Source organism: Ascaphus truei, chromosome 7 (assembly GCF_040206685.1).
Source record: "Ascaphus truei isolate aAscTru1 chromosome 7, aAscTru1.hap1, whole genome shotgun sequence".
In the NCBI taxonomy this organism is placed as follows: domain Eukaryota; kingdom Metazoa; phylum Chordata; class Amphibia; order Anura; family Ascaphidae; genus Ascaphus; species Ascaphus truei.
In genome coordinates this window covers 75,352,172-75,372,123 of record NC_134489.1, presented here as the reverse complement: position 1 = coordinate 75,372,123, position 19,952 = coordinate 75,352,172, and the positions used below count along the sequence as shown (strand labels likewise).

Genomic DNA, 19,952 nt, shown 5'->3' with positions numbered 1-19,952 from the left:
AGCTCTGCAATATCTTCTTTGAACATATGTAGACAAACTGCAAAAGACCACAGGATGTGCCATTAGTCCTCAGAATTTTTTTTAAGGCTGAGCCTAGCACTGATGTGTATGAACACCTCATTCACCCTTTCTCTCCCATGTGGTTTAGATGAATTTTCCCCGAACCTCCCCACGTCTATGATTACTGCTTAGAGAGTTAATAAGCTCCATAGGTTCCTCCAAAGCCTTGTATTGCAACATTGCACTGCATGAGTATGGTTACCAATAGATGACTGCTCTCTCTTCCACTTTTAGGTTATACATACAAATGCATAAACTATTAGTTTTCCTTATTTATAGGATGGCTGTCTTTCAATTTAACTTGTCTTTCTCTGAATATTATCTTGTATATCACATGTGTAGACTCTGCAGTTCATTATCATTGATGTTCAGCTATGAAGATGGTGGGTGTGAAAGGCCATATCAAGAAACTTCTTAGATTTAAAACACAGCCCATCATATTGTCTAATGCAGAAGTTGCCAGTCCTGAAGATCTACAAACAGGTCAGGGGTTCAGGATATCCTGGATCAGCACAGACGGCTCAGTCTTTTGATTGAGCCAGCTGTGCTGAAGCACGGATATTCTGAAACCTGACCTGTTTGCTCTTGAGGACTGGAGTTTGCTACCCCCTGTCTAATGTAAACCAACTGTTTAATGTATTGTCATCAGAGCCATGTATTGGACGTTGATGCACAAATACCTGAACTGTTAGAAATAGCCATGGGGTAAAAGGCAGGTAATTTTAACCCCATGAGCTTTCACGAAGAGTCCATTGGAAGATGTCTCTTGTACTTTTGTATGCTTGCATTTAACGAGAGTGGCTTATGATGCTTATTAACGTACTGCATGTGCTTCTTTTACAGTACCAGAATCGCTGTTATCAAGAAGTAAAGCATATACCTTTTCAGTTGTTTATATACCCCAAACAATTCTTATGTTGTGTTAAATTAATTATGATTTAACTCTCTCTCTCTTTTTTTTTTCTTGTAGAGACCTTTAATTGCATGTCCCTTTGACATCAAAATAGGTTTTCCAAAATCTAAGTTGAATGTGCTTACTACAACTTAGATCAGTCACATGTGGAATTTTCTTTTGGTGGGATTGAAGTACATTTTCCTATTAAAAACTGAACCCAACACACATCAATACTAAGTAACATACATTTTCATATTAGTGTTTTTCTATGTAGCGCTAAAAATGTACTCAGCGCACTGTATAGAATTTTTCTGGCACGATGAGACTCTGTTTTAAAGAGTTTACAATCATGTTTTGGTGCTTGAGGCCACGGCCGAATAGCCTGTAAGCTGCATCATACTGTAGCTTGGCAATATGGCCCAGAATGACATGCCCAAGGTCACAAGGAGAGCTGAATTTGGGTTTCACATGCTTAGAAGGCCGTGTTCATACCACCAAACTACTGATTCAGCCCAGTGTAGTTTAAAATATAAATAAATAATAAAATGTCCTGAAACATCCAATCAGTACATACTGTTCAAGAAATGAGCTGAGACTGGTGCTACATTTTGCATGTAGGCCATATGAACGGAGTTGGTGTTAGACCGCCTCTAATTGCTCGATGCCGCAAAGCATGAGTATTGAAATATGTTGCAAGCCACCTTGGTGCAAAGGGTTCAGTTTTTAATGCCACCCCCACCCATGTCAGACATTTGAGTGGAGGGAATTGCCACCGCCACCTTTGCAGTGCACAGGGGTTAATCATGCTTGCCTGTTTTCGGTGGGCTATTGAATTTATATTGGACGTATGGTGGGTTTCACATGAAATGACACATCTTAGCCTAAGGCTGTGCTTAACCTATAATTACAGCAGTGTCACATCTTGGAAACTCTATCAGTTACACATCCCAGTGGAAATGCAGATTGCTTCCTTACCAAAGAGCTGATGTGTTATCCCTCTTCCTGTACCAATATGACCATTTCCTGCACATATTTTATGCTGTGGGCAATGTTACAAGATACTGACCATTCACACCCAACATGTAAAACCTGTCCTCCAGATCACATGCTGTAGAGGTATGAAGCCTCGCAGTGGAAACAGACTAGCACATTCAGCATTGGTTACCATTATTCTTGGCAAAATGTGAAACTGGCAGTTGGTTTGTTAGACGTGCATAAGAAAAATACTCCCAGCACATTTTTGCTGGAATGTCGTCACAAGTTTTCATTCATATCATTTAAGTTACACATAATGTAATTTGTTTTGCAGTTGCAATGTGTGTTAAAGCATTTTAATATTAATTTCATAGCAACATTTGCGTTTATATAATTTTCTCTGTTAAGCCGAACTCCAAACAATATGACAACAAAATATCTTGGAATATACCATATTAAATCTTTTTGTGATAAACGACTACTGTATAAGGGAGTTTTCCCAAAGCTGAACTGGTCAGAGCTGTAATAGCAATTTTAAGAGCCTTATAAGCTGTTATGACATCAATATTGCTCCAAAATAGAAACCTACTGATTTATTTTCATAATACCCCTTCTACAGAAGTGTGCTGTGTGTATACATGATAAATGTGAGCTTTTCCTTAGCAATACGAGCAAACAGGCTTTCCTTGAAGTAATTTTGCACAGTGTAAGGTGAACAGGCTGTCTCTACTTGCTTATACATTTCTGTGACGAAGCTTGACATTAACACAAACGTTATGCTTTATTTTAAGAATCAGTGCTACTTACAGGGCATTTTAAGTTGAAGGCCCCTATTCAGTGTGCTTTGAATCTTTCTGGTGCTGGGGAGGAGTGCAGCACCACTCAAATGGCGCAAAAACAAATGTTGAGCGCGGGAAAGACGGGTTTGGAGCATATAGAATAGGGGCGTCAATTTTGCGGGACTACTGATGAATCGGTAACCTTGAGTAACTTCAAAATTTGCCCCTAAAAAGCACCTCCAAAAAGCACTATCCCACTTCCTCCCAGACAAAGTATAATATCACAGTGTGTCCCAAGCTAGCTGCAGGGAAGGGATTGGGAGGGTGACATGAGTCGGATGCAAGCACAGAACAACTTCATACACGCAGTAACATGGTCATGCAGATTTAGTTGTAGGCAGTTTGAAAAGCATGCTGTTTCAGGAGAAGCCGGAGTTAGCAAGGAAACGTCCGTTTACTGCAGCTCCTGTGACACAAATGTCACAAATGATATCATCAGTCACAGATGGCTGCTTACGGACTTGTGATTTAAAGCAAAAAAGAATATTAAACCCAAGTTTTCTCCAAAAAATTTTTGCCTCCCAAGAGTAAAAAAATACACTTACTTTTGAAGTCCGGTTTGGTTAAGGATGTACAGAGCACCACACATTTAGCAGTTTAAATAATAAAGTGTTGTCACTGATGCTTTTGGTATAGAAGGATTTCCTTGTTTCCCTCTAAATCAGTTTAGTACAGAATTACTAGTCCTGTTTTGTCTGGGATATATATATTTTTTTTTCTTGTTCATTTTTGTAGACAGATTTGGAAGAGGCTGCTTTCTGATGGTTTACTAACTGCATGAACATGTTCTCAATTCCCTCTCCACTAACTGTTATACTGTACAGATGCAAGATAACTGTCTCTTCACATGATAGCTTTAACAATTCGAGTGTTTGCTTAACTAACGTATGGCCTTTTCCGCTAACGCTGCATGGTTGTCTGGCAACCAATCAGGACGCTGCATTGGGATACTGACCCGTCAGTTCTTCAGCTCCACTCTGACTCTGATCTGGGGTATTGCAACAATTTATTACTTACACTCTTCTGTATGTTCCAAATATCATAGAAGTAGTCATTACCTTTTGGCCTTTAACCACTTCAGTGCTGGAGGGCAGGCGTTATATGCCCCTCCAGCACTAAAGGCTTTAACCGTGCCATGTAATTACCCATTTCATTAAAAATGTATGCTTTATTAAATAGTATGGATGTATTCCTATAATATTTTCCTATAATAAAATATTTATACCTATAATATTTTCATATGATATATTTGTGCATGGGTGTATGTATATATTATACACACAATTTAAATACACACTTACTTCACATTTTTTTTTAACATTTAAGTACTTTTTGGTAATTTGATAATTTTATATAGCTTGTCATACGCTTCATTTGTTCCCAGCAGTAACTATCATGTATATATTTGCTACCTTTCTGTGTGTCATATGCATGCAGATTGTATTCAGTATATTAATCAGTATATTAACACTCTAGTAGAATAATAAAAGCGAACTCATGTACCAACACTAGGACCCTGGCATCTCAGACTTGTTGAGTTCGGAGTATGAGCAGTATTGGATTTCTCAAGCTATGGCCCTAAGCCAATGTGGTACAAATTGGGAAAGTCTTAATTGCTGCTGTTCTTGTTCTGTTCTATGCAGCACTTTCAGATAAAATTGCAGACACTGTTGTAAAATGTGCATAGTTTCAATACTTTTTTTTCCCCCCTTCCTATAGAAGAGGTCCCATGAAACTTGGGATGGCCAAAATTACACAGGTGGATTTCCCTCCTCGAGAAACTGTTACATACACAAAGGAGACACAGACTCCAGTTTTGGCACAGGAAAACGAAGGCAAGTAATTAAAGCTATTTACTTTCATTAGCTTTCCATACACCCCGGTTTTCTAATGATTGATCAGTTGCATACCTATAAAAATCGTTAACTTGAGACCATGTGTAGTATAGGTCTTGGATGTGCTGAAACTTGGGACCTCCTTTAGCACATCTTTTTGGTGTGTGATCTCACTTGTGTTGAGTAAGGACATTTGAATGGACAAAGTGGCCAACCCTATTCTCCTCGTCTCTGACAGGGTGGAATATGGCTAGCAATAGAGGAAGCACTAAATTGAACTGCATTCTGCTCTTACAGAAAATGTAAATCTCTCTTGATTTCCAAATATATCAAATGCTTGTTTTAAGGACGGCTACATTGGTTTAAGGCAGTGCATTGTTGAGGTTTTTTTTCTGAGTTAATGGGAGTGTCCCATTAAAGTTACACATGAATATCTGATTTTTCTTTTTTTGTACAAAACCGTAGTCTAATTTGAATACCCTTAAAACACGATAACACAACGTAGCACTCTTTAGGATTAAGAAAAAACGTCTTGTTATTAAAAATTAATCTCACATGTGACAAGATACACACATTATGTATGTATATATTCATTTGCTTTTAAAAGCTACTGAAATCTGGAGAGAGAAAATCGCCTGATGCAGAGGTTCAGCGACAGCTCTTAAGAAATGCTGCCTGAAAGCATTGGAGCCCAATGAAAAAAATGAACATGCATTTCTTCTCTTATTCTTAGAAGCCTTTCTAAATAACTGTTTGACAGGCACCAGAAATCATCCCCAATGTAATGGGGGCTGGGGGAGAAGATTAGTCCAGGAAAAGCACAAATGTATATTTTAGTTGGATCTACATTTTAGGATAGAGCTCCACACTTAAGATCATTTATATGTGGAAATGGCAGTACAGAACTGCAGGAATATATGTACTACCTGATTTGTACCTTATCTGAGACCTTCTTAGCCACAAGCTTTGCAGTGATGTTCTGCATCTTATTCACTTGCTATATATATATATATATATATATATATATATATATATATATATATATATATATATATATTCTCGATCTATATATATATATATACAGCTCAACCCCGTTATATCGCGATACGTTACAACGCGAATCCGCTTATAACGCGATGCAAGCGTGGCTCCCAATTTTCGTATTTATGAATACTTTACAACACGACTATTGGTGTCTTAAATACTTTATTGTACAATGCATACAATTGTATAATATTTCTAACGCGATCCGCATATAGCGCAATGTGATTCCTTGGACCCCAAACACAGCGTTATAAGGGGGATTGAGCTGTATATCAACAAACTATTTAACCCACCTGTACATCGCTCCCATATACCCTTGCACACATTTTGTTCATATGACCAAAAACGCAGTGATAGGAAGTGTTGTGCAAGGGGAAATATAGGCAAAGTGTTGTAATTTGTCAAACGTCATCACTGACACTGCCTTTGTTTAAAATGTGCATTCCCACTAACTGCCAATTTAGTCTAGTTGCTCAATCAATTGGATGTTTTGACTGTTCTAAATGCTCACACCACAAACCTGGGGACCTGATGAGCTATACTTTCTGTAGTATTTATTTGCTGTATGTTTTGACTTCAAAGAAGTGTGTATTTGTGTGTGCCTTACTCTACGTCCAGAAAGTAAAGGACTAAACATTTACATTTGATGTCTACATACTGTAGTATGGGACATTGCAGACGTCTACAACCCTTTAACATTTTCTGTTCTCTATGGTAAAGCTAATGCAGAGTTCCTATATTAGAAAACATGCCAACATGGTATTCCTGCAGTGTAGGGTGCATGTTCTTTTAGCCAAGGGGTAGCCAACTGCAGTCCTCAAGGACAACCAACAGGTCAGGTGTTAAGGATAACCCTGCTTCAGCACAAGTGGCTCAGTAGCTCAGTTGACTGAACTCCCACCTGTGCTGAAGAAGGGCTATCCTTAAAACCTGTCCTGTTGGTGTCCCTCGAGGACTGGAGCTTGCCACCCCTGTTCTAGCACTTTAATGTTACAAATATCAGCAACATTTATTTAAGGAATTAAATAAAAATGATAAATTGAGTCATCCTTGCCAGATGCCTATATATATTTATATTATACAGTACCCAAATAAACAATAGGAAATGCTGGAATACACCAAAACATGGGGTGCTCAACTCCAGTCCCAAGACCCCCCCTACAGGTCAGGTTTTCAGGATATCCTTGCTTCAGTACAGGTGGCTCAATCAGTCCCTGCTTCAGCACAGGTTTGAGCTACCTATGCTGAAGCTGGGATATTCTGAACATGTGACCTGTTGGTTGAGCACCCCTGCCCCAAAACCATGCCTTCCCAGTCAGATACTGAGGCAAACGTCCAACTCTGCCATAGTGTTTACTTATAACCCATTAGCTCCCTTGAATGTCATTATCTTTGTATGCTACTATTTTCTGTCATTTATTCTATATTTTAATAGAAGGGTCTTGTTAATTGAGCTCAATTTTCCCATTAAGCATTTGTTTTACAGAATTAATCTAAATTCAGACTCCGAACATGCAAAGTGCCTGTGCTTAGAATGCATAAAAAGCGGTTATAACTGGAATTACTTGACTTTTTAGGGGATATGCAAACGTGTTGTAAATACACATTTAAATGCCCTTTATGCTTGCCACAAGTTTGGGTTTTTTTCCCCCTCCCTTTTGGCATGCCCAATATCTCAAATGAAATCCAGCTAGAAATCTTGCTATGAAGACACCTTGAGCTTAACAAAAGCCACCCATTTCACAGTTGATTTAACTTTGATTAACCTGCTCTGCAGCAAAATATTATTCAGACAACTGGAATTTCACTCTGTAGTGTTATTGCTGGCTGCAGCCTAATTTCCAGAACTGTGTTTCTTTCCATCTCGCCAAAATACATCACAATTTTGATGTTATCTCAAAGTAAAAATTCACTGGTTCATTAAACCAGGTTTTTGCATTTATTGACAAGAGGTTTGTCTTTTTTTTTGTTGCTACTTTTATGCCATTTTTACCATTGTGTGTATAACCTTAGCTCTCCTGTCGGGAAAAGCATAGAGTTAACCACTTAGCAAACTGCAATGAATATTCATTGATACTTTGACGTGACACTTGGGGCCTTTACAGCTAGTAAGTTCATGTGAAGTTTTTTCCCTCTGTTTTACATCTTTTGCTAAGCACTGAATTTTAATAGCTGGGAACTAGAGAAAAGGATATACTTTAAAAGATATGTCACAATCGGCATGCATAAAAACTGTACTTGCATATTGTTTGACATGCTTTAAAGACCAAATAGGACACCTTTTTAAGTGGAAATAATATGGGTGTCCACAGTATTCCGAAATGAAAGAAAAAAATGAATTTCCATTGGAATTGAGAAATGTTGAACAAACAGCTAGACTTTTTAGATGTTTAAGGCCAGAGATTGCCTTTAAAACCCACAACAACAACAAATATCAATACATACATTTTAGAAATATCTGAAAAAGAAAATAGGGGGATTAAGTTGCTGAATCAAATACATCTCAATCCCGTTATAACGTGGTGCTTGGGGTCCAAAGAATCACACCGCGATATAAGCGGATCGCGTTAGAAAATTTAAACCATTAACTTATACATGCTATCAATTTCGTATATGTCTTGTTTTTGCGCGCGATAATTGCAATACTATATAATAACATTATAGAAATAATGTACAGTTTTATTGTTTCAATCTTTTATTGATGCATTGTACAATAAAGTATTTAAGACACCAATAATCGTGTTGTAAAGTATTCATCAATACGAAAATTGGGAGCCACACTTACATCGTGTTACTGTATATGCGGATTCGTGTTGTAACGGATCTCGTTATAACGGGGTTGAGCTGTATTAACATTATTGTAAATGTAATTGGCATGTGCTTGCTACTTTATTATAACGTTAAATGGCAAAGCCAAAGAAACATTTCTGAATGTCTGAAGCACTGTTTACAGGGATATGACGTCTGCAACACATTGCAAAGCAGTGGATGTTGTAGAGATGTTACCAATAAATCTGTACATACCACAGAGCTCCAATTGGGAAGTCTGCAGTGTGCAATGGATTTGCTTCCTTAGTTTCAAAATAACGCTTCCAGTAAGGATGTGTGTGAATAGTGGCAAAGCTGAACTAAAAGAAAATGCATCTGAAGAGAAGCACAGATAATATCTAACGGGAGTCTGCCTTCATTTAGTTAATAGAAGTCCATCTCATCTATTTAACTTCTCATGGTCTAATTTTGCATATTAAATTTCACCGATTTTGTTGTACCCTTCTCATCACATTTTAATTTGAAAACCTTTTACTTAATATTTTGATCCCGATATGATGCACAAACAAAATGCACTTGTAGTGCATCTATTTTAGTTGTCACATAGGCCTGATGTGTGGGAAACCTGGATCAAATGAAGATTCTCGTGGTGGTTGCCTGAGTCTAGAATGAAATGTAATGTATTGTAGGTTGTGTAGCTTTATCCTGACTTGTTACATCACAAGAGATGGGCAAAGAGCAAAAGTTGTCTACAATATTCTTTCATTTCAATAATGTGTAGCTATTTTAGTAATATAACGCGACCCGTTACAACGCAAATCCGCTTATAACGCGATGCAAGCGTGGCTCCCGATTTTCGTATTTATGAATACTTTACAACACGATTATTGGTGTCTTAAATACTTTATTGTACAATGCATACAATTGAACATTATTTCTAACGCGATCCACTTATAATGCGATGTGATTCTTTGGACCCCAAGCCCAGCGTTATAAGGGGGTTGAGCTGTATTTTATAAGTGTCAAACATCCCATAAAGGATTATTGAATTTAAAAAAAAATTATAATAATAATCAAAAACGATCAATGTTTCTCATATCAACTGTTTTTAACATGGTGCAGATATACTCATTTGATATCATGGGAACATGAACAGTAGCTTTTGGTGTGTGAAGGGAACAAATCAAAAAGGAGGAATAATGAACTGATGAGTAATGTAAGCAGCAATAATTACTGCAAGTGAGCAACTCCAGAAGCGGTGCCCTGACTTGCATTCCCAATACCCTTAACATATTCTAACATGATTCATCTCTAATTTAATTCTGTCTGTTTTGGAATCCTCCATCACTAATTGTATTTGTCGTAATGTATGGTTTACCTTTCAATTTTCCTTTCTGTGTATAAAAAATAAAAAAAAATAGATATTTCCTAAAAACTTTCAATTTTCCTTTGTATTTTAAAAAAAAATGGATATTTCCTTAAAAAAAAATTCAGTGTTTAATATTTCCTCTGTTGTATAGAGAGAGTTCAGTTGTCAGATACTTTTGTTTTCCTAAAGCACTTCTAAAGAAAATTAAAAATAAGCAGATTTTTACATGGGGTCCTCTCTAGAGAGCAGATAATAGATAAAAGGTGGCATCATCAAAAGAATTCTAGTAACTCGTTTGAGCTTTTCTTGCGGGCTTATGTCCGTTTCCATGTTTACTGATTTAACAACACTCCATTATACTGCATCCAGATTAAAAGCGTGTGTTCTAGACACGCAACTCATCATGAGCAGTGTCCTTCAGTCTTGACCCCTCCACCCCCCACCCCCCTCCCACCACTACCACCAGTAACTCCTCCCTTCCATGATTATTTTGCCCCAAAAAGCTTTCTTTTTTTCCCAAGTAGCACAAAAGCACTAACTGGCACGCATTGTGAAGAAGTGTCAGTGTGTTAGTGAGTGCCGATCAGTAGAATTCTTTGAAGCGCTCTTTCCCCTTTGCACCACCGCCTCCTCAGCAGGGTCACTGAGATCACTAGCTTTTCTTAAAATGGCCATTTTCACTGGCAGGTGCATTATACCCTGTATTTTCAGATTGTTTTTCCATGCTGAATGCTTGGCAGGTTGATTGCTCGGGCTGCATTGACGGAGAAAGGGCTGACAAATGCGGTTGGGCCGACTGAAAAGACAGTGATTACTGTTTTCCTTTGTGGCTGATTGAGGCCCTTGAAAGGAAAGATTTTAACCTTCCCCATTTGGTTCAAAAGTATGAGCATATATTGAAATCATTCATGCCATTTATCCGAGTTCTGTAAACTTGTCAGAACGTGCAAATCACTCAATTTCAAGTAATGTCGAACCGGCGTGTGTCATTTACTATTTGGATTAAAGCACCTACAGTGTATCTTTAAATTTTCTTTTCTTACCGAAAACATGAAATTAAACTTCCCTGTGCAGCTTTGTGTGCTTTCTAAGCATTTGAAATCTAATGTCAAAGTTTCATCTGGTAGCTGCAACTAAAGCAACCTTCAGAGCAGGATATCAGGAAGACCTTCTTTAAAATGCCCTGATATCATTTAGAATATGATTATTTTAAACAGCTAAAAATAGCGGAGGAAAAGAATATTTAAAAAAAAACAACTATTAATACAAAATATATCATTATTTAACTAAAACCAGCTTTAAGGTTTGGTCTTTGTGTGATGCACTAAGTGCTCATTTGAATGTCATTACCCAGAGTCCCTGGCAGCAGTGGTAAAGCAGGTTTGGGGGATCTGTCTGTTACATGTAAATGTGCTAATAAGTATTATTCTTTATCTGTATTATGTTAAAATACATATATGTATGTACGCATTTTTTGACCCGTAGACAAGTAGCCGACCTTCCAGATCTGTCCAGGCTCAAAGCTATGTGTGTGGTTTGGCAGCTGGTTATAGACCGGCGAGCTGTATTATTTTTGTATTGCAGGGGTACAGGCTTGTCTGTGGGACCGCCTGCGGTGCTGGTAATTGCACATTCTTGCCATTGGGGAAAGTCATGATTGGAAGCAGCCAAGCAGAAAAATGCTGTGCCATCCCATCGCCACCTCCATAGCAGATAGAGACAATCCCCAGCAGTACCATCTGGTTGCCGCTATCTTGTCAGCTGGCTGGGCTGCTTGGGACCAGGGTTTTGCAGCTGTTCCCTGTCCCTTGACCACTTTATTTTTTTTATTTATAATGCTTTGGATAACTTTGAACATGGGTCAGAGACATTGCGGAGACAAACAAGTTGAGCCCCTGTTGAATAGCTGCTCATTACCAGAGATAAAGCACGTTCCAGCCTCCTGCTGCCATTTCCTCATAGACAGATGACATGGCTGTTTGACCAACATAGACTTTACCGTGGGAGGCAAGAAAAAAAAAAGAACGGGGAGAGGAAATGCTTGCTTCATCTGCATTTAACCAAGTCGTTAAGGTTATTTTCTGGTCCCCGTTTGCAATAGTGGGATATATAGTGATTATGCAAAGCAGTTGTCACACCATCGTACCAGGCAGTGTCTCCCTGCATGTAGTATTAGGCTTTTACATTATTCATGGAAATTAGGAAAATACATTTTGGTTTCAAATTCTCATTGTCAAACATGATACTGTGTTGCAAATGAGACTTGCATCTGGGATGACAGCAGAGGAAAATGCAGTCTGGGCTATTATGTTTAGCAAGAATTTGTCTCAGAACATCAACCTGGAAGCTAATATGAGACATCTTTATATCGGGCTAGGACCCATTAGGTTGGTGATCACAAGCACACACTTTGGAGGATATTTTACACTGAAATTTGCCTTTCTTTATTTAACAATATTAATGTGTCAGTGTATTACATACAACTATGCAGCAAGTCTTGTATTGTTTTGCCTAACATGATTAATACATACATTTAAAAAAATAATAATTTCAGAGTTGTCTAACATGTTGCATTGCCCATACTGATTCTGTTTGTCACCATTGTTGTGTATCAATAGTCTCTCTATATTAGAGCAGTGGTCGAAAAATCTCAGGGGCTCCTAAAATGTAGCCCCTGGCACCTGTCCTGTTTGCAATGCTGACTGACCTATCGGTCACTGCTGCTTCCAGCCACAGCACTCCCCAGCATGCTTTTATGCCTCACGCTGCTTTGCGGTCGCGCTGTGACTGGCCGCGCTTCTTAGTGTGGCGTGTAGGGGGGAGGGAAGCGTTGAGTCTGTAGCAAAGGTGTCCGTGAGGCCTTGGGGCGGGAGTGAGTCAGTGTGCCAGGGCTCTGCCTGCCCCTGCTCTCAATTCACACTGGCAGGGGTAGTGAGAGGGGTGTCTGCGTGCGTGCGTGCCTGCATGTCTGTGTCAGCGTGTCAGTTGTCACAGGCGGGGAGGTAGCCAAAAAGGACCCCTCTAATGCTGGCCGTGAAAAGTTCTCTCTGGCTCCTAAGTAGTTTATATTTTTGTCTACTCCTGTAAAAGTAGGTAATAACACCTGTTTGTAATAACACCTGTTTATTTTCTGTATAAGAAACAGTCTGATGTTTAGACAACACATTACATGCATCATGTTCCTCCTAAGACCAGTTGCGTTTTTTTGGGGTTAAGGAACCCTAGAAGTATATTGTGAATTTCTGGGGAACTATAACCCTGGTGTCTTTCCTCTGCCCTGTCTCTTTCTTCTTCCTCCTCCCCGTCTCTCTCTCTCCTCTCCCTCTCTCTCCTCCTCTCTCTCCCCGTCTCTCTTTCCGCCTCTCTCTCCCCGTCTCTCTTTCCGCCTCTCTCTCCCCGTCTCTCCCTCCCCCGTCTCTTTCCTCTCCCTCTCCCGTCTCTCTTTCCTCTCCCTCCCCCGTCTCCTCTCTTCTCTCCTCTCCCTCCCCCGTCTCTTTCCTCTCCCTCCCCGTCTCCTCTCTTCTCTCCTCTCCCTCCCCCGTCTCTTTCCTCTCCCTCCCCCGTCTCCTCCCTTCTTCTCTCCTCTCCTTCCCCCGTCTCCTCTTTTCTTCTCTCCTCTCCCTCCCCCGTCTCCTCTCTTCTTCTCTCCCTCCCCCGTCTCCTCTCTTCTTCTCTCCCTCCCCCGTCTCCTCTCTTCTTCTCTCCCTCCCCGTCTCCTCTCCTTCTCTCCTCTCCCATCTCTCTTTCCTCTCCCTCCCCATCTCCTCTCTTCTTCTCTCCTCTCCCTCCCCCGTCTCCTCTTTTCTCCCCTCTCCCCTTTTCATTTTCTACCCTCCCTTTCCTCTTCTTCCTCTCCCACCCATTCCTCTTCCTCTCCCACCCATTCCTCTTCCTCCCACCTCTTCCTCTCCCTCTCCCACCTCTTCCTCTCCCACCTCTTCCTCTCCCACCTCTTCCTCTTCCTCTCCCACCCCTTCCTCTTCCTCTCCCACCCCTTCCTCTTCCTCTCCCACCCCTTCCTCTTCCTCTCCCACCCCTTCCTCTTCCTCTCCCACCCCTTCCTCTTCCTCTCCCACCCCTTCCTCTCTCACCCCTTCCTCTTCCTCTCTCACCCCTTCCTCTTCCTCTCCCACCCCTTCCTCTTCCTCTTCCTCTCCCACCCCTTCCTCTCCCACCCCTTCCTCTTCCTCTCCCACCCCTTCCTCACCCACCCCTTCCTCTTCCTCTCCCACCCTTTCCTCTTCCTCTCCCACCCCTTCCTCTTCCTCGCCCACCCCTTCCTCTTCCTCGCCCACCCCTTCCTCTTCCTCGCCCACCCCTTCCTCTTCCTCTCCCACCCCTTCCTCTTCCTCTCCCACCCCTTCCTCTTCCTCTCCCACCCCTTCCTCTTCCTCTCCCACCCCTTCCTCTTCCTCTCCCACCCCTTCCTCTTCCTCTCCCACCCCTTCCTCTTCCTCTCCCACCCCTTCCTCTTCCTCTCCCACCCCTTCCTCTTCCACCTCTTCCTCTCCCACCTCTTCCTCTTCCTCTCCCACCTCTTCCTCTTCCTCTCCCACCTCTTCCTCTCCCACCCCTTTCTCTTCCTCTCCCACCCCTTCCTCTTCCTCTCCCACCCCTTCCTCTTCCTCTCCCACCCCTTCCTCTTCCTCTCCCACCCCTTCCTCTTCCTCTCCCACCCCTTCCTCTTCCTCTCCCACCCCTTCCTCTTCCTCTCCCACCCCTTCCTCTTCCTCTCCCACCCCTTCCTCTTCCTCTCCCACCCCTTCCTCTTCCTCTCCCATCCCTTCCTCTTCCTCTCCCACCCCTTCCTCTTCCTCTCCCACCCCTTCCTCTTCCTCTCCCACCCCTTCCTCTTCCTCTCCCACCCCTTCCTCTTCCTCTCCCACCCTTTCCTCTTCCTCTCCCACCCTTTCCTCTTCCTCTCCCACCCTTTCCTCTTCCTCTCCCACCCCTTCCTCTTCCTCTCCCACCCCTTCCTCTTCCTCTCCCACCCCTTCCTCTTCCTCTCCCACCCCTTCCTCTTCCTCTCCCACCCCTTCCTCTTCCTCTCCCACCCCTTCCTCTTCCTCTCCCACCCCTTCCTCTTCCTCTCCCACCCCTTCCTCTTCCTCTCCCACCCCTTCCTCTTCCTCTCCCACCCTTTCCTCTTCCTCTCCCACCCTTTCCTCTTCCTCTCCCACCCTTTCCTCCTCCTCTCCCACCCTTTCCTCCTCCTCTCCCACCCTTTCCTCTTCCTCTCCCACCCTTTCCTCTTCCTCTCCCACCCCTTCCTCTTCCTCTTCCTCTCCCACCCCTTCCTCTTCCTCTTCCTCTCCCACCCCTTCCTCTTCCTCTCCCACCCCTTCCTCTTCCTCTCCCACCCCTTTTCTGTTCATCCCTTTCCTCTTACTCTTCCTTCCCCTCTCCTCTTCCTTTTCACCCCTTTCCTGTTCATCCTTTACCTTTCCTTTTCCTCTCCCTCCCTTTCCCTTTCCTCTCCCTCCCTTTGCTCTCACTTTCTTTCTTCTTCCTCTTCCTCCCCCTTTCTTTCTTCTTCCTCTTCTTTCCTCTCACCCTTTCCTCTTTTTGCTCTTGCCCTCCCCCTTTGCTCTCTACCTCCCTTTCCTCCTCTCCCCCCACTTTACTCTTCCTTCCCCCTTTCAGTTGACAAGAATCAAGTCTAAAATTGTTTATTAAACATAAATTGTTTTTTAATATATAGTCTGGGAACATAATTGCACTTGTAATTGGTCACTCGTTCGTTTGATGTGTTTAGCTCAAGGTTTATTTTGGTTGGAATGCACCTTTTATATAAAGGCAATAAAATGCCTTTTTTACAAGTTTTACAAGTTAAAAGGGCAGCGGGACCTTGTTAGATGTTGCTGGACACACACAGAAAATCCACAGATGATTTAAGGGAAGGAAGGGAAGTGGTTAGCCAGCGTTGGTGCTTTTCTTTGTGGATATGTATGAAATCCTCTGCTCCATCCGTATGTCATGAAAATGTGAGCATGTTTACCGATTTTGATTTTTTTTTTGTAACCTGCCTATTTACTATTCAGACCATATGTGCAAAAATCCTGAAAATAATTTCTTTGATCAAGTATTCCTTACACTTATTAGGAGGCCTCCCATGACTCCTCATTTCCTCATGGAGCCCTTTTATTCTTATTTAAAACTCCTTGAGTAGATCCATTGTCTTTTGATTGCCGGGAACATTTGTGCAGCTGTTTTCACTGATTAGAATTGGCAGGAAAACATCTTTTTTTCTTTTTTTTCTTAATGCAATATTTCAATGTACTGAATATATTTACATTGTAGTTACTTACAATGATGCTTGGTAACAAAACCTTGCAATAACGTGCCACTGTGTAATGGCTGTTGAAGCACCCACTGCATGTTTGTCACCTTTAAAAATGAATGATTTATATTTATTTTATCTTTTCGTGCACTGGGAAAGTACACATGAATTGCATATTTGCATAGTTTTCTAAACACAAAACAAGTTATAGAGGGTAAAAGTGACAAACCCTCCCACGTACAGTGTGTAGCAAATACAAATATCACTTGTGAGCACATTCACACGTCAGATAGGTCTGCAACCCTGCTTTTCACCATTGGTGTACAGTGCTTCCAGTGCAGCCAAGGATTCTGGGTAATGACATGTAACTAGGTATGTCACACTTTGCTTGTCCATTTTAACATGGACTCCTCTAAGCTTATGCCTGCTGTATTACCCAGCCTTTTCAGCACAGTCTCGGTTAAAGAAGTTAACATAGTTTTCTAGTTTTTATGGTTGTACTGTAGGAAGTGAGAGAGAACGTGGGTTTGGTGAAGACATGTCCTGATACCTTTCTTGCTTTATTGTGCACGCTGCAAGATGAGAAGTGTGACACAAACTCTCGTACATCCACTGCTGTGCCAGTAGTGCAAACAGCGATTCTCCTGTTGGGCTATTATAGCCATACACAGATGACACAGTTAATTTTGAAGTCAGATCGCTTTGTTGTGGACCTAGTTCAATGTCGCTTAACCATGGTGCACTTGAGGATTAAGGTATTCGTATAAGAAATATTCCTGATGTCGTAATGCTCTGGAAATGTCTGCTTTGACTGTTGCCTACTACCCACTACAGTTAGAAAATATTTTTCCTGTTTTGCCCAGCAGAGGACAGAAATACTGTATCTTACCAGTATTGTAATGATTTGGGCTAAATTATTATGATGCAGTTCACATTCTTTAATAGGAGCCGAAAAATGTTATTTCACAGACCTATATTTCTCAAAAGTGAAAAACACCCAAAAGATTAAATTTAGGTTGTGGAACTGGTTTTAATTCACTACTCTGCTCACTCTACGTGCCCTCTTGGGCAAGTGATTGGGGCAGTGTGCATTGCCACCTTTACCAATAAAGCCTCTCTTCATTACCTGAATCCAAGTTGGCAATATAAAAAACATTTTTTTATATATAGAATTTAAGCAGGGGGTCTCTGGAGCTGAACCCCATTAATTTCAACTCCAGAGACCCCCTACTTATGGAGATACATACCTCCGAACTAGGAGACGGCAGCTGCTCCGGTTCACCAAGCAAGGATTTCAAGTTTGAAGCTCCCACATCATATGGGCCAATAGGAAGCCACACAGGACATCACATCTTCCTAGTGACCAGCAGAGCCTGAGCTCTCTGAACAGAGGACATATTGTGAACCCTGGTAGGCGAGGAGAGCAGCTACTGGCACCAAATTTGCAGATAAGCATCTCTGGAAGAAGGGGTCCCGGAGCTGAAATTAACAGGGTTCAGCTAGTATGTATGTATGTTTGTCTTTATATAGTGCCATTAATGTACATAGCTCTTCACAGTAGTAATACACATCATAATCATAAATAACAAATACCAATAACAGATCATGGGAATAAGTGCTTCATACATAAAAGTAACATTTCGGAAGAAGAGTCCCTGCTCCGAGGAGCTTACAATCTAATTGGTAGGTAGGAGGAACGTACAGACACAGTAGGAGGGCATTCTAGTAAGTGCATCTGCAGGGGGCCAAGCTTCATGTATCGTGTATAGCAGGCCTGCACAACTTGTTAAGCTTCATGTATCGTGTATAGCAGGCCTGCACAACTTGTTAAGCGAGAAGGGCCGAACTGCTCCAAGGAAAACAGATTCGCGCCGCACGGGTAAAATCATCATCATATCTCCCCCAGCACCTCTCATCATCCTCATATCTCCTCCAGCACCCCTCATCAATCTCTCCCAGCACCCCTCATCATCCTCATATATCTCCCCCAGCACCCCTCATCATCAACCTTTGTGAGACTCACCCTCTATCTCACACCCCCATCTCTCCCCCTCACCCATACACAATACTCCCCCTCCACATAACACACACTACCCCACTACAGACCACACACATCCCACCCCCCTGCACCTCACCCCCCCCCCTGCACCTCACATCACTCTCCCCCCTGCATCTCACATCACATCCCTGCACCTCACATCACTCTCCCCCCTGCAGGTCGCACAATGAGTGCAGACGGGCCGCGTGTTGTACAGGCCTGGTGTATAGTATTATCCACGCTGCTACTCGTATGCTTATTTAAGCAAGTGCCTTAAGGTGGGTCTTAAAGGTGGATAGATAGAGAGGGTGCTAGTCGGGTATTGAGGGGAAGGGCATTCCAGAGGTGTGGGGCAGTCAATGAGAGGTTTAAGGCGGGAGAGGGCTTTAGATACAAAGGGGGTAGAGAGAAGACATCCTTGAGCAGAACGCAAGAGCCGGGATGGTGCATAGCGAGACATTAGGGCTGAGATGTAAGGAGGGGCAAAAGAGTATAAAGCTTTAAAAGTGAGGAGGAGAATAGAGTGTGAGATTTGATAGGAAGCCAAGAGAGTGACTTCAGCAGGGTGGACGCTGAGACAGATTTAGGAAAGAGTAGAGTGGTTCTGGCAGCAGCGTTAAGGATAGATTGTAGGGGAGACAGGTGAGAGGCAGGAAGGCCGGACAGCAGGAGGTTACAGAAATCGAGACTGGAGAGAATGAGGGCCTGTCATAGATTTAGCAGTCGAGAAACACAGGAAAGGGTGTATCTTAATTATATTGTGGAGGAAAAAGCAACAGGTTTTAGAAATGTTTTGAATGTGAGAGAGGAGTAAAGTATGACCCCTAGGCAGCGTGCTTGGGCTATTGGATGAATGACAGTACAGCAGGGCCCCGCTTCTCGGCGATCCGCTGATACGGCAGCACCGAGAAGGGGGCCGCCATGTTGAATTTAAAATCGCGCATGTGCAGAACGGGCGGGTGTGCCTGGCACGCATGCGCAGACCGTAGGTCGCACATGCGCAGAACGGCGAAAATGCCGGTTTGCGCATGCGCAGCACTGAAAATCGCCGGATCAGCTTTCCGGCGATTTTCACTGTACGGCGGGCCTCTGGAACGGAACCCGCCGTATACCCGGGGCCCTGCTGTACTTCCAACAGTAATGTGGAAGGAGGTAGTAGGGCCAGGTTTGGGAGGAAGTATGAGGAGCTCTGTTTTTGCCATGTTAAGTTTGTCGGCGGAGGGCCCTCCAGGATGGTGTCGCAGAGAGACATTCAGAAACTTTGGTCTGTACAGCAGGTGTAAGGTCAGGGGTTGAAAAGTAAATTTGTGTGTCGTCGGCATAGAAGTGATATTTAAACCCAAGAGATGTGATTAGGTCACCTAGAGAAAGTGTGTACAGAGAAAAGAGAAGTCCCAGGACAGAGCCCCTGGGGTACCCCCACAGAGAGATTGATAGAGGAGGAGGTGTTAGCAGAAGAGACACTGAAAGTACGATGGGAGAGGTAAGAGGAGATTCAGGATAGAGCTTTGTTACGAATACCAAGAGTATGGAGAATGTGAAGGAGAAGTGGGTGGTCCATGGTGTCAAATGCTGCAGAGAGGTCGAGTAATATGAGCAGAGTGTAATGACTTCTGTCTTTGGCAGTGTTGAGGTCATTAGTTAATTTAGTGAGGGCTGTTTCAGTCGAGTGAGCAGTGCGGAAGCCAGATTGTAGAGGGTCTAGGAGAAAATGGGTGTTGAGAAAGTGGAGCAAGTGGGAGAATACAAGACGTTCAAGGAGTTTAGAGGCAAAAGGCAGGAGTGAGACCGGTCGATAGTTAGAAAGACAGGTAGGGTCAAGCTTGCTGTTTTTGAGTAATGGTATAA

General features: G+C 42.4%; 1 protein-coding gene across 1 annotated transcript in view; it reads left to right on the top strand.

Annotated features, from left to right (window-relative positions):
- Positions 1-871: 871 nt before the first annotated feature.
- Positions 872-19,952, top strand: part of DYNC1I2 (dynein cytoplasmic 1 intermediate chain 2) — a 38,029-nt gene continuing 18,948 nt past the window's right edge. The window contains exons 1-3 of the mRNA XM_075609079.1: positions 872-927; positions 3,703-3,762; positions 4,489-4,604. Coding sequence (XP_075465194.1) covers positions 887-927; positions 3,703-3,762; positions 4,489-4,604 — 217 coding nt within the window. The 5' untranslated portion in view covers positions 872-886. The remainder of the gene's footprint in view (positions 928-3,702; positions 3,763-4,488; positions 4,605-19,952) is intronic.